Below are 13,950 nucleotides of genomic sequence, written 5' to 3'. Positions count from 1 at the left end.
AAGAAATAAAATGCTAGCCAGCCTCGGTGGTCCACACCTGTAATCCCAGCAGCAGCTCGGGAGGCTGAGGCAGGAGGATCACAAGTTCAAAAACAGCCTCAGCAATAGTGAGGAGCTAAACAACTCAGTGAGACCCTGTCTCCAAATAAAATACAAAACAGGACTGTGGCTCAGTGGCTGAGGGACCCTGTGTTCAAATCCAAAGAAGGAGAAGGAGAAGAAGAAGAAGGAAAAGGAAAGGAGAAGAAGAAGAAGAAAAGAAAGAAAGAAAGAAAGAAGGAAGAAGAAAGAAGAAAGAGAGGAGGAGGAGAAATAATAAAATGCTAGGCTGGCAGGGAAAGAATCATCTCTTTCATTCAAACCTTTCAACTTTTATACAAGGTAGGTCTCATTTTCATAAGTTTCTCCTCAACTTCAGAAATTATTTATTAATTGCAAACTCATCTGAACTCCTTGCGATACTTCTCTTAATTTGACTAATTCAACCCTGAGGGACTACTATGCTAAAACTAGATAATAGCTGCCAATGGAGAATCTACTATATATTACTAGGCACTATACTGGTTTCTTAATGAACACTTTCTTTTGGGGGGAAGACAATATTTTATTTCTCTCATAATAATCCAGGAATCCCTGTTTTAGAGGTAAAGACACAAGTGTAAAAGAAATTAAATAGTTTGCCCTAGGTCTATCAGCTAGTAAAGAAACATTTCAACAAGTAGGACTTAAACCATAGAGTCTCTATCCTTTGATTAAAAATTAGACCCTAAAATTATCTGCGCATATAACATATGTAAATTAGTAATTCAAAAGCACTTACCCCTCTAAATACTAAAACTGAACATATAATTTTCCAGCTTTGTTCTGTTTAGCAAGCCAGAAAGGTAGCCATTAACCTTAAATCTCTCTCTCCTTCATACCTCATATTTAATCAATAACAAAGTTCTATTCATTTTAGCTCCTAAAATTTTTTTCAAATCAGTCTAGATCTCCCTATTCCCATTACTACTAATCTAGCCCAAGTTACCTGTGGGATTATTTGATTAATGTTCCTCTCCTGTAGCAATTTGCAATTTCATTAAGAATAAGTCCTTTTTGTTCACTGTTACAGCCACAGTTTTTGTCTAATAACTAAAACAAAAGGCATATTTCACAAACAGTAGCTATTATTATTTTGCTTTATTTGCTACTGCTCTGTGACTAAGCTTGTCCTTCTAATCACAGACTGCAAACTGCTTCCCCTCTCAATTAAACTGCAAACTTCTTGAAGGGGTGTTTCCTGTACTATTTTTGTATTGTTTTAAGATTAAGTCAGTGATTATGAAGCACCAATTATGTATTGAAACAAGGTAATATGAGTTTGAAATTTTTTAGCCTGGATTTTAAATTTAGAAATCTAGAAACCAGCTAGGCCAATCCCATTATTCTACAAATGAAGAATCTGAAAAAGGTTACATGACTTCCCAAGGTCAGACTGTCAGTGGCAAAGTCTGGAGTAGAAGACTGGTGTGTTCTAACTTCCTGAGATATCAAAGTTCCTTCCTTCCACACAATCAGATCTAGTTTTTACAAGCTTCTACTGGCTAAGGGCTTTCAGACTTTATTAGTGCCAATCAATTTGGCTTAAAGAAAGCAGTGTAAACTAATGTGAGATTCAACTGGCTTTAAATTATAAAAAATAGACAATAAAGCTGATCTTGCAAAATTCATAATAAATTATAATCATTCTTTCTCTGGCAAATTGAACATAACATATATAATAAACATTATATAAACATTCCATGTAAGCTACACAACAGATAGATAAACACTGTAAAAAAAAAAATCTAAATGTACAATCTACAGATTTGATGAAATTAAGTTACATTTACAAAATTTATATCTAGTGACTATGGAAATAATTCCCATTGTAATTTTCCCATTACAATCTCTAATGGAATGAGTCAAAAACATAGCAGATTATAATCTAAAAAAAAAAAAGCGCACTGTAACCTATAAATAAGGACAATGTATTGAGAACAAAGTTGTCTAAATAAATTTTAAAATAATCATTCACATTTCTGAATAAACAGAAAACCAAGACTTATAAATGGGAGTGCTTTCCCTTAGCAGTCAAAACTGTTCAAGTGAGTAGTCTTTTGTTTTGTTTTAGTGAATAAAGATAGCTAATCACTTTTTAGGGAACAATCCAATGTGTTATGAATAAGAAGGGTGCTGGTTCACTAGTGTAGCCACCAAATGCTCTGTTAAAGACTATTATGTGATAGTTGTTAAGGAGTTACAGGTTAAAGAAGGAAATAAGTCACAATCATAAATAATTTTAAAATATGATAATAATTTAAAATACGATAATAATTTAAAAAGAAATGATTAATGCCAAAAGGGAGAAGATAACAGGATTAAAAAGCTAATAAATGTAAAGCTCATAAATGTAATTAAAAAGCTCATAAATGTGAAGACATCACTTTGGATGAACTCACCTTTAATGGACTTGACATCAGAAGTCTTCTCTTGTTCTTTGCCTTTCACTAGAAGACAAAAGTGAATCATAACCAACCTCTGTAGTCAAAGAGATCCCTGCTATACATTGTAAAACTCAGAGAAGCTTTATTCTAACACATGAGTATTGGAAGTTCCAGAAAAATGGACTAATGGCCTTGGAGCAGGACAGGGTAACGCAGCTATCAGGAAAACTTTCTCTAAGAAAGTGACCTCTGAACAGCATTCAGTCAAAAAACACTGGGCATTGTGTATGGGGAAACCATGTGGTCACAACACCTATGTTCAAATTCTGCCTCTCCCACTTATTAACCATGAATGAGTTACTTTCCTTCACTGTGTCTTAATCTCCCTGATTAATAAAAAAATAGGTCAATAATAAAACCTACCTTAGCTTATGATGAAAAAATAAACACTTGTAAAGGGCATTTGAAGACTAACTAAAAGTAAATTTAGGATAAATGTTAACTAATATTATTACCACATGCCATCCACTGTACTGGGTATTATAATCATAGTAAAGAAAAAGATTTCTTTGGTTGTATATCATCTTACTTCTGAATCCCCCCCATGCCAATAAAAGGCAAACATTCTAAACTTACATTCTAAACCTCCTAACATTCAAGATCTAACAAGTTGTCTCTAAAGTGATCATATAATTTTTCCTCTATTACACAAAACAGTGAAAAAGTCTATGGCAGATAAGCTAACAATATAACATCCAAGAAAGGAAGTCAAGCCAAGTGTGAACTCCATTACAGGATCTGACAGAAGACTATTTTTAACCTTCTTCACTTTTCTTGTTTTTCTTTCAACAATAGTCTGTAAACCCATCATGAAAAGATTATCAAAATAAGAGATCCCAAAATTTGCCCATCTCTCTACTTGTGCTCGGAAATATTAAAAGTTTAAATGCTAGTAGGAGGAAATAACTCTCAAGAGTATCTCATTGAGTGTTAATCCACTAACAATTTGAGTGCCTAGCATGTGCCAGATTCTCTTCTGTCTCAGTAAAGGCAGTGATCCTTCCATAAAGAAGTCTACCTGCAAGTGTGCAGAGACCAGCAATGGAGAAAATAAGTAAGAGCATCTCAGGTACTGATCACAAAAACAGGAAATGCAGAGTAATTGGTGAAGAGCTGCATCTACCAACCAAACAAATCTCTCGCTTGAAACATCAAATTGTCTTGCCTCCTGTTACACCCTACTCTCCTAGTTTTCTAGTCATTTCTCAGCTCTTATCCCTTACTGGCCTCTCCTCCTTTGCCCATTGGGAGTTTCTCAGGAAAAGTGTGGGTGCTTCTTTTCTTTTAATCCATATACATGTGTAATTTTCTACCTGATCTTCCCCATTTTTTAGGAAAAAATATATATATTTTTTAAATATATAATATATAATATTATTTTTTAGCTTTAGGTCGACACAATATCTTTTACATTTATGTGGTGCTGAGGATCGAACCCAGTGCCCTGTGCATGCTACACGAGTGCGCCATGAATTGAGCCACACCCCCAGCCCCTGAAAAAATATATTTAAAAAAAAAAATTTAGTTGTCAATGGACTTTATTTTATTTATTCATATGTGGTACTGAAAATCAAACCCAGTGCCTCACATGCTAGGCAAGTGCTCTACCACTAAGCCACAATCCCATCCCAGAAAACATATTTTTTAACCGACATATAGTAATAGTACATATTCATGGGGTACAGAGTGACATTTCAGTACATGTACAATATGTAAAGATCAGGGTTCCCATTCTTTCAGTACCATAGATAAGTTATAATTCCTAAATTTTAAGTCTCCATTCTAAATCTTTTTTCATCTCTGGTTCATATAGCTAACCATTAACTTGTCTGGTAACGTATCATCTTTTCTCTAACCTGTTTCTACCTCAGTCTTCATCTTCCCCCATTAAATAACACCATCAGCCATCTAAAACTCAGGCCAAAAATCTGAAAGTAATGCTTAACATTCTCTACTCTTTCCCTTACCTCCCACACTGAAACCTCCTCTAAGAAAAACTGATTCTACCACCGAAATATACCTATCTCCACAGCTATTTTCCACCTTCAAAATAATTCTTCTAATCAGAGCTCCTATTACACTTCAAACATAAAAATGTACATACAACCCACTGACACTGTTATCACATATACACACATTAAGCAACAACAAAATGCAACACCATAAGGCTTGCAAATCCTATACATCTTTAAAAATTACACAAATGAGGGTTTTTTTTTTTTTTTTGCGGGGGGTGGGGTGGGGGGGAGGCGGGTAATCCAGTGGTAGAGTGCTTGTCTAGTATGCCTGAGTTCCCAACAAAAAAATAAAATACGTAAACAGTATTCTATACATATCTGACTTGTATTCATTCAATATGACACCTATAAATGCAGTTCTAGTTCATTCATGTAGCTCTAGTTTATTTTACACACCTAATTCCTTTATATATTTACCCACTTTTATATTATTAAACATGTACTTTATTTCTAATTTTCACATACAACATCGATGTGATAAACATTCTGGTACAGTTTTCCTATGATATATGCAAGAATCCAATATAAATTCCTTGAAATGAAATTACTAAATAACAAATTGTGGGGGTTTTTTTGTTTTGTTTTGTTTTTCTGATACTGGGGATTTAACACGGGGCGCTTAACCACTGAGCCACATTTTTATTTTTTTAATTTTGAAACAGGGGCTTGCTAAATTACTTAGGGCCTCACTAAATTGCTGAGGCTGGTCTTGAACTTGCAATCCTCCTGCCTCAGCCTCCCAAATTACTGGGATTGCAGGCAGGTGCCTCTGCCATGGCTCAATTATTACATTTTAATGAAAACACTGAACCAATTTATACAACAAAAGCCATGCTTCTTTTTTTTTTTTTCAAGGTTTTTTTTTTCAATCCCTGGATTGAACCTAGGGGCACTTACCCACTAAGCCACATCCCCAGCCCCCCTCCTTTTTTTTAAGTTATACATGGACACAATATTTTTATTTTGCTTATTTATTTTTATGTGGTGCTGAGGATCAAACCCAGGGTCTCACATGTGCAAGGTGAGCACTTTACAGCTGACCACAACCCCAGCCCCAGCCCTTTTTAAAAATATTTTATTAGGGCTGGGGATGTAGCTCAGTGGTAGAGCGATTGCCCCACACGTGTGAGACCATAAGTTCAATCCTCAGCACTACATAAAAATAAACAAAAATGTGTTTATGTAAAATATTTTTTAAAAATATTTTATTAGAGACAGTGTCTTGCAGAGTTGCGGAGGGCCTCGCTAAATTGTTGAGGCTGGCTTTGAACTTGCAATTCTTCTGTCTCAGTCTCCTGAGTCTCTGGGATTACAGGCTTGCCCCACCAAGCCAGGCTTTCATATTCTCATCCTTAGTATTTTTAATTTCTGCCAAGTTACTAGTTTTGAAATGCTATTTGATGTTTTAACTTAATTTCCTTGAGATTAGACACCTTTCGTGTTTATTGACCACTGAGACTTCTTCTCGTGTCCTTTTAAGTCTACACATATTAAACCTTTTTGTTATTTGTGTAACTATCCTAGGCATATTTTATTGTATGGAAGTTTTTTTGTTTTGTTTTTATTTGTTTGTTTTGTTTTTTAAGTAGCTAGATTAACATTACAGACTATGTTATTTTGTTTGTTTTGAGAAGGGGGTCTTCCTTAGTTGCCCAGGCTAGCCCTGATTTGCTGTCCTTTCATCTCAGTCTCCCATACAGCTGGAATTGAAAGCATGAGGTGACACCTGGCTCTTGTGGGGATTTGGGGCTTTTTGTTGTTTTTGAGGGGATTGCCCAGGGGAGCTCTATTACTGAACTATATTCCCAGTCCTTTTTTTTATATTGGGGCAGGATCTGGCTCCCTGAGCTTCCTGAGTTGCTGGGGTTAGACTGATTTTTTTTAAATATCCTTTCCTGGGTTGGGGATGTGGCTCAAGTAGTAGTGCGCTCGTCTGGCAGGGCACTGGGTTCGATCCTCAGCACCACATAAAAATAAAATATTGTGTCCACCTAAAAAAAAAAAAAAAAAAAAAGTCAATAAAAAATATATATCCTTTCTATTCCATGGTCAGATTTTTCCTTCTTTGTTCTATGATTTCAGCTTTTGCTTTTCCACATTTAGGGCTCTTATCTACCTGGAATTTATTTCTGTGTATCAGGGATCAACAAACCATTGCTCATGGGTTAAAACTAGCCTATCACATTTTTTATAAATAATGTTCTACTGTAGCATAGCCATGCCCATTTGTTTACACAATGCCTATAGCCACAAAGCTAGAGGAGAGTATAATGCTTGCAAATCCTAAAGTATTTACTTTCCGGTCCTTTACAGAAAAAGCCTGCTGTCCCCTGCTATATATTGGACTTTTTTTTTTTTCCTGCTACATAGAAAACCAGTATCATTTACTAATTCATCCTTTCCCAACTGACTAGGAACTTTTTTTTAATAGCTTTATTTTATTCTTTTATTTTATGTGGTGCTAAGGATTGAACTCAGGACCTTACATGTGCCAGGCAAGCGCTCTACCACTGAATCACAACGCTAGCCCCTAGAAACTCTTTTTAACATACCCAGTTCCCATATATAACCTGGATTTATTTTTGTGCATCTCTTTTGAAAATATAACAAATGAATGAAAAATGGAAGGGAAACCAAACACAAGGCTATAGCAAAATAATGCTGCTTCCTCTCTTAACATTTAAACTAAGATTCAAATGACATCTCCTCATAGGGCTTGTCTTAGCCACTCAATTTAAACAAAGAGGATGGTTTTCTTAAATTACTCTTTCATTACACTTTATTCAATTTGTAAACACACAGAGATACACACACTCATACAGTAGGGCTTTTTCTTGTTGAGTGCTTAATCATGAGGTCCTAGCATAGTGCCTGGCAGATTGGAGACGACAGAGATAAGAATATGTTGTGCAACACCTATTTAGCCCCATCTTTGAATGCTTTCTTTCCCCAATCCAAGACCAGGGTGAGAATGGTGAAAAGTGGTTGGATTTGGCCACAACCTGGGATAGTCCTAACAAATTTTTTGATGATCAGATATACAATAGGAGAGAAGGGAGGGGGGCAACAATGTACCAAAGTTTAAGTCAGAGCATCATTAAAAGACCAAAAATATGAAGAACAGGTTTAGAAGGACTAAATCTGAAGTTAAATTTTAGATATTGTAAATAAACTTGTCAGGTAGAGATAAAAAGCAGACCAACAATTGGTCTGTATTTAGGGGTGAAGAACCAAGCTGGAGGTGTAAATTTGGGAGTCATAAACACATAGGTAGTATTTAAAGATGGCATTTAAGGCCTGGATGGGATCCCTAATAAGACTGTTTCTAGCTTCTAATCTTGCCACATCCAGTCTCCAAAATGCATCTAAAATGATCTTTTTAAAACATATCGAATCATTCTTCTTCAAAGAATTTTAAAATATTCTTTTTGTGTTTAAAATGAAACCTAACCACAATCTATATAGTTCTCAATCATCTGATCTTTGCCTACCTCTCCATGCCCCAGTCACAGTAGCCTTCTTTCTATTCTTGAAGAGCACACCAAGCTCTTTATTCTCTTGTCTCAAGTGCTCTTCCCAGTCCTCTCTAAAGTTACCTCCTACTCACTAATCCTTTGGGCTTTATATTTCAACATCACCTGCTGAGTTTTCCCTAACATCTAACCAAAATATGGTTTTCTTCAATTACTCTTTCATTACACTTTATTCAATTTGTAAACACAAAGATATACACACACTCATACAGTAGGGCTTTTTCTTGTTGAGTGCTTAATCATGAGGTCCTAGCAAAGTGCCTGGCAGATTGTAGAGGATAGAGACAAGAATATGTTGTGCAACACCTAATTAGCCCCATCTTTGAATGCTTTCTTTCCCAAAAACAAAACAAACAACAAAAATCCTAACTACTTCAACATAAACTACATATTCTCTCTACCTAGGAACTTTATAAAGCATCCTATCATTTTACCAGTTTCATCCTCTCAGTACTGTTTCGTTCATTCATCACCCAGCATCAGTTACTAAAACCTTGTAACCACTGAAGATGAATTTTTTAGTCAGAGTTCAATAGAGCCTTTAGGAATCACCTGATTCTCCACTGAGAAAAGAGTGAAAAGTGGGTTAATTGGCCTAAACCAGTTTACATTGTTAGCAAATGAGCTGTCTTGTGAACTCAAGTCCATGATTTAGTGTCCCCCCCCCCCGCCCCACCCGCCAAACCTGGAACCTTTCCTTTGAAACAACAAGAATTCACAAACTAACCATTACCATCGTAAGAAACTCTCACTTGTTCTCTTTGGATATGTATTTTTAATGAAATGCAATGACCTTTCCCAGGATCAAAATCATGATGGCTCTACTTAATAATTGGGCACCTTTTACAACTGAAAATCAGAAATATAAGTAGTTCTTTCGTAAAGTTAAGGTTCCAGTAATTAGTAAACTTGCTAAGTCATCAAAAGAAGCGGTCTTCCTCATTAAGAAACTTCAGTAGTAAGTCGTTTTATTTTAGGAACAGCAGTTCCCCCATCCCTTCCGCCCCCCCCCCCCCAAAAAAAAGAGGAAACTGGAAACGAGCACTGGTTGGAAAAAAACTATTTTTCACATGTTGCTTTCAGGCATTAAACCCTCAATATTCGGAAAAGCCAGAAACTTCCGTCAAAGGGTATAAATGTTTTTTCCTCGATCTTGATCCACAGTACGCAAAAACAAGAACAAAAAACCCTGGAAAGTCGTTAAGCAAACAAGCACCAACTTCCGTGGGTTCCAGGAGACACTTTTGGACAGGCGCGACCATTCCCCCTCTGACCTCGCGCGAGGCCGCCGCCTTCTCCCTCCCTGCAGAGTCCCGGAGCACAGCAAGGCATCAGGGGGCGTCTGAGCAGAGGGCGAGCGGCTCACCAAGGGCCTTGCAGCCGCCCTGAAGGAAGCCCTCGTAGGGCCAAAGGTCCCACCGCCGCCCCAGAGGCCCGGCCTGGCCCCCCGCCGGCGCCCCCTCAGGTACCTTTCCGCCGGAAGAAGGACATGGCGGGGCCCGGGTCGGGGCGGAGGGCGCGGGGGGACTGTCCCGGGGAGGGCCCGGCTCCCCTCATTCAGCAACTGGCCCGGACTTCCGGGTCCGCAGAAGCTGTAGCACTAGCCAGAAAAGAGACCCTTCTTCCGGGTGTGGGCCCCACTGCCTTCTCGGGATGCCCAAGCAGCTCCTGCCGCCATATTATCAACAAGCTGCCCGCCCGGAGTTCCGGTCCTTCCCCGCGCGAGGCTTCACGGGAGGCCCGTCCGCCAGCCCCGCCCCCTGCTCCCCACCTCCTCCCGTGGGTGCTGGAGAGCTCCCGCACCACCCACGTGACCCTGCGCGCGTGCGGCTTTGAGCCTCTTTGCTGCAGCGCGGGTCTCGGCAAATAGCCCGGTTTCCGGCAAATAGTCCGGTTCCCGGTGAGGTTTTAAGTCGGCTGGCGCTGGATCTAGATGGAACGCGGGTCAAACTGAGACCGAGTATTTAGTCCTGGAGCAGGAGCCCGCCCTGGAGCTGGGAAAGCGCGCGCCTCGGGTGCGGACCTCCTAGCCCGTGGGGCACATTGCAGAGCTTGCTTTTCCAAAAGGCTGAGCCAGCTCCCGTTCCTCAGAGTCTGCCGAAAGATGCTGGCCGGCTTATACTACTTTGCACTCTCAGCCTCTTTTTCCCCAGGGCTGACCTGGCTGGCGGGTTCTAGGTAATAGTCGACCCTAAATGGGGAATAGGAGGAATAATCTGCTTTATGCAGTTCCAAAGCCTCCCTCCCTCTGTCATAGTGACCATAGAGAATAAAAGGAAGAAGTAGACTTGCTTTCAGAATGCGATTTCGAAGAATGGTTAAATTTGAAAAGGACAGCGACATAAAAGCCTCACCAGTAAATATATTTTCAAGTCTTATTTGAATGTCATTTACATGTGAATCTTCTGACCCTCCCTCGACCCCTAAAGCAGAAAGAATAAAGCCTCTCCACCTTTAGTGCTAACCCTCAACATTCAGTAAATGCACTTAGAGTGGGTGATGATTGTAGCTGCAGGGAAGAAGCCAGCCAATGGCTGTAACAACTCAATATACATTCTCAGGGTTTTTAAAATCAATTAAGTCTATAATGGGACAGGCAGCGAAACATACAGAAGAGGAGGTAACATGCCCAAGATTGCTCATTGACCAGTACTAAGACTGATAGGGGACAGACAGATGAGAGTGGTGGGAACAAGTTAAGAAAATAATTCTATCAAATGGGCCTGCTGTGTGGGTCCCAACATGCTTTCTTTTCCAAGAAGCAATTTACCTGCTGCCCTACGTGGCTCAAATGGTCAGGATATTTCATATTCCTTAGCAAACTACCTGTTATATGCAGAAGAAATGCAGACCTGAAATATTGTCAAAAAGAGGAACCCGCGTTACCCTGAAGGGGGAGAGTATTGTGACCCTTTTCACAGATCAGATCCCAGAATCCAGAGAGATAAGGATAATTCCTCCTGGCCTAAAATCCATAACAATTTTTTGGCTAAGAATCCAGTTAGAATTAGTCAATATGAGCCAAAATGACCTTGAGTTGTCAAGGGAGTGGGGACTTGAAATCTGATGTCATACTACTATCAGTCAAGTCAAGAGGTAGACCTGGGCAGGACTCCCAGGAAATTTCTTTGGGATTCCCCAATAAAACTGGAGTACAAGAGAGGCAAGTTGTCCCTCTCCTTTCAGAGGACCCACTCTTTCCCTTGAACTTGTTCCCTTTTCCCCTTTCATATCCCTTCTAATAAAATCCTTGCCTGTTACTCTGAATGACTTGTCTGAAATCTTTCTGACTTGATCACAAGAATTAGAGTTTGAAGGAAAGCCTTCACAGTCCCAGTTTCCCAGAAGGCCTTGAACCCTGTAATAAGACTTCCTAGAACCTGGGATCTTTTCCATATTATTTGAGCAGGTTAATAGATTTGCCAGTTGACTTCAAGGCATGTTTCCAAGTGCATGAAAGGCAATGAAAGCTAACATTTCCCAAAACTTACTTTACACAGGTACTGTGCTAAACCCTCCAGATAAGCAATGATACTTAGACTTCGTTTTGGTATGGAGGAAACATACTGCAAAAAAGTCACTGTGCAGGCTGGGGTTGTGGCTCAGTGGCAAAGTGCTTGCCTGGCACATGTGAGACACTGAGTTTGATCCTCAGTACCACATAAATATAAAGGTATTGTATCCATCTAAAACTAAAAAATAGGGCTGAGGTTGTGACTCAGTGGTAGAGCACTCGCCTAGCATGTGCAAGGCCCTGGGTTCAATCCTCAACACCACATAAAAATAAATAAATAAACAAAATAAAGGTATTGTGTCTAACCAAAAAATAAATATTAAAAAAACTAAAAATATTTATTTATTTTTGCATTATAATTCTTAATACACCATTATATACATTATAAAAAATATTTAAAAGAAAAGAAAAAGATTTCAAGACCAAGTATCTTCCTGGGTGAGGAGGGATATTGGAGCAGAAAAGACTGAGGCCCTGGATGCCTGTGTGAGCTGATGCTGAAGTGAACATCTGTTTCCTCCAGCTTCAGCAAAGTGAATTCTGACCAGCATCCCCCAAGGTTGAAGGTGCATTTGGAAGCCAATATGCACTTGGGGGCTTGATGGAGGAACCAGGACAAGACACCCCTTGTCTGTGACCAATAAAACCTCATATCTAAAGAGAGATTGACTAAAGTTAGAGAAGAGCAAACCTGAAGTGCTAAGTGGGATTTCTCTACCAGATGAGCCTAAAGGAAGATTGACTTATTAACCTAAATAACATCATTTTGCCTCCCTGACCTGTCCTTTTCTGAAGTTGTGCTTTCCCTCTAGGTTTTTTGTGTTTTTTTTTTTTTTTTTGCTTTTGGTACTGGGGCTTGGAACCCAGGGGCTACATCCCCAGCCCTTTTTATTTTTTTGTTTTGAGACAGAATCTCGCTGTTACTTAGAGCCTCCTTAAGTTGTTGAAGCTGGACTGGAACTGGAAATCCTCTTGCTTTAGCCTCCTGAATTGCTGAGGTTACACACATGAGCCATGGCACCTGGCTTTTTCCCTCAGTTTATCTTAACGTTCAGGATCACTGGGCCTGATAGATAAACATCCGGTGAAGTAAATTGAGATTACTCCCTTGACACCAAATGAATATTGGCTCACCCAACCCCACAAACTGAGAAGACTCTGCATATTACACAAGCTTCACAGCTTTTGCCTTTGTTCTTTCCTTCTTATAACCCCAGAGCTACTACCAATGAAGCCAGATTTAAAGATAGGTAGTTAGTATAGTTAGGTAAATCGGGTCTAATATCGGGTAAAATCGAGAATGAAGGCCATGTTGAGAATGGAGTCCAGGGAAAGGGGAATTGAAAATGTCCCCAAGGCCCAGAACCCATCCTAAGGAAATGTTAATGAAGCAGCTCCCAGAAAACCTGGAGATGCTAATCCAAAAGTTCTTCCTGCCCAGATTACTCCTTCGGCCCACCTGTCTCCCACCCTTTGGGCCTTCCCAACTACATTCCATCACTGCAAGATAACAGAACAAAGGACAGAAACTCCGACAACAGGAATGTGGGAAAGCTGAAAGAAGACCTTAGTTATAAAAGAGGGAAGATCTTGCCTTCCACGGATTCCACCTCCTGGGTCCCCTTCTTCCTCTGGGGACAAGTCTTTTCTACTGTCCTTTAGTAAAGCTTCAACTTTCCACTCTAAACTTGCCTTGGCATGCTTCTCTGATGTTATACTTCAGCATCTGGGAAGTAAGGTAAACCGGTAAACAGTGGTAACACCAACATCCCAAAAGTGGTCCTTAGATCTGTCTTCCTGGCGTGGCACACTGAAATTAAATTTAATTCCATCAACTTCTCCAAGGTTTTTTGTTTTGTTTTGTTTTGTTGTTGTTGTTGTTGTTGTTGTTGTTGAGATGAGTGGCTGAACCTGGTCTGTGTGTACCCCAAAGTCGGTTTCTGTGATCCTGGTAACAAGTCCAAGGGAAACAAGTGGTTTTCTAGCAGAGGGCCACAAGAATAGGGCATCCACACTCCTAGCAAGAAAGCTCATGAAAGAGTAAAAGAAATTGAAGTTAAAGTGTAAAAGACCGGGTATTGTAAAGTTTCTAAGCTGCAAAGCCTGAGTTAAAAATGTAAAGGACCAGGTATTGTTAAGTTCCTATGCTACACTCAAAACCTGAAATTCCTGTAGCTGTTAGGACAATTCCCGGGACTGCCCAGTAGATATTCCCCCTGACCATTTAGTTGTTTAATAACCTAGACCCTGTGCAGCTTGGCACGTAGGCATCTCAGAGCCTAAACCAATCAGTTTGAATGTATACCCTGCTTTAGGACTGACCTATCACCCCCGCCCGACCTGTTCCCGCCAATGAATGT

The 13,950-nt window shown here is 39.5% G+C and overlaps 1 protein-coding gene across 3 annotated transcripts in view; it reads right to left on the bottom strand.

Moving 5' to 3' along the window:
- Akap10 (A-kinase anchoring protein 10) overlaps positions 1-9,800 on the bottom strand; it is a 73,139-nt gene extending 63,339 nt beyond the window's left edge. Inside the window, exons 1-2 of one of the 3 annotated variants that reach the window (XM_046422049.2) lie at positions 9,546-9,800; positions 2,481-2,528 (exon numbers count right to left, since the gene is read on the bottom strand). In XM_046422049.2, coding sequence (XP_046278005.1) covers positions 2,481-2,528; positions 9,546-9,633 — 136 coding nt within the window. In that variant the 5' untranslated portion in view covers positions 9,634-9,800. Of the gene's footprint in view, positions 1-2,480; positions 2,529-9,350; positions 9,510-9,545 lie in introns of those variants that run through there. The other 2 variants (XM_046422050.2, XM_046422051.2) reach the window with 2 other exon arrangements.
- Positions 9,801-13,950: the final 4,150 nt, after the last annotated feature.

This window comes from Marmota monax, unplaced genomic scaffold (genome assembly GCF_021218885.2).
Source record: "Marmota monax isolate L192 unplaced genomic scaffold, Marmota_monax_Labrador192_F-V1.1 WCK01_AAM20220418_F8-fsc00311, whole genome shotgun sequence".
NCBI classification, from domain to species: Eukaryota; Metazoa; Chordata; class Mammalia; order Rodentia; family Sciuridae; genus Marmota; species Marmota monax.
This window is presented reverse-complemented; position numbering and strand designations above follow the sequence as displayed.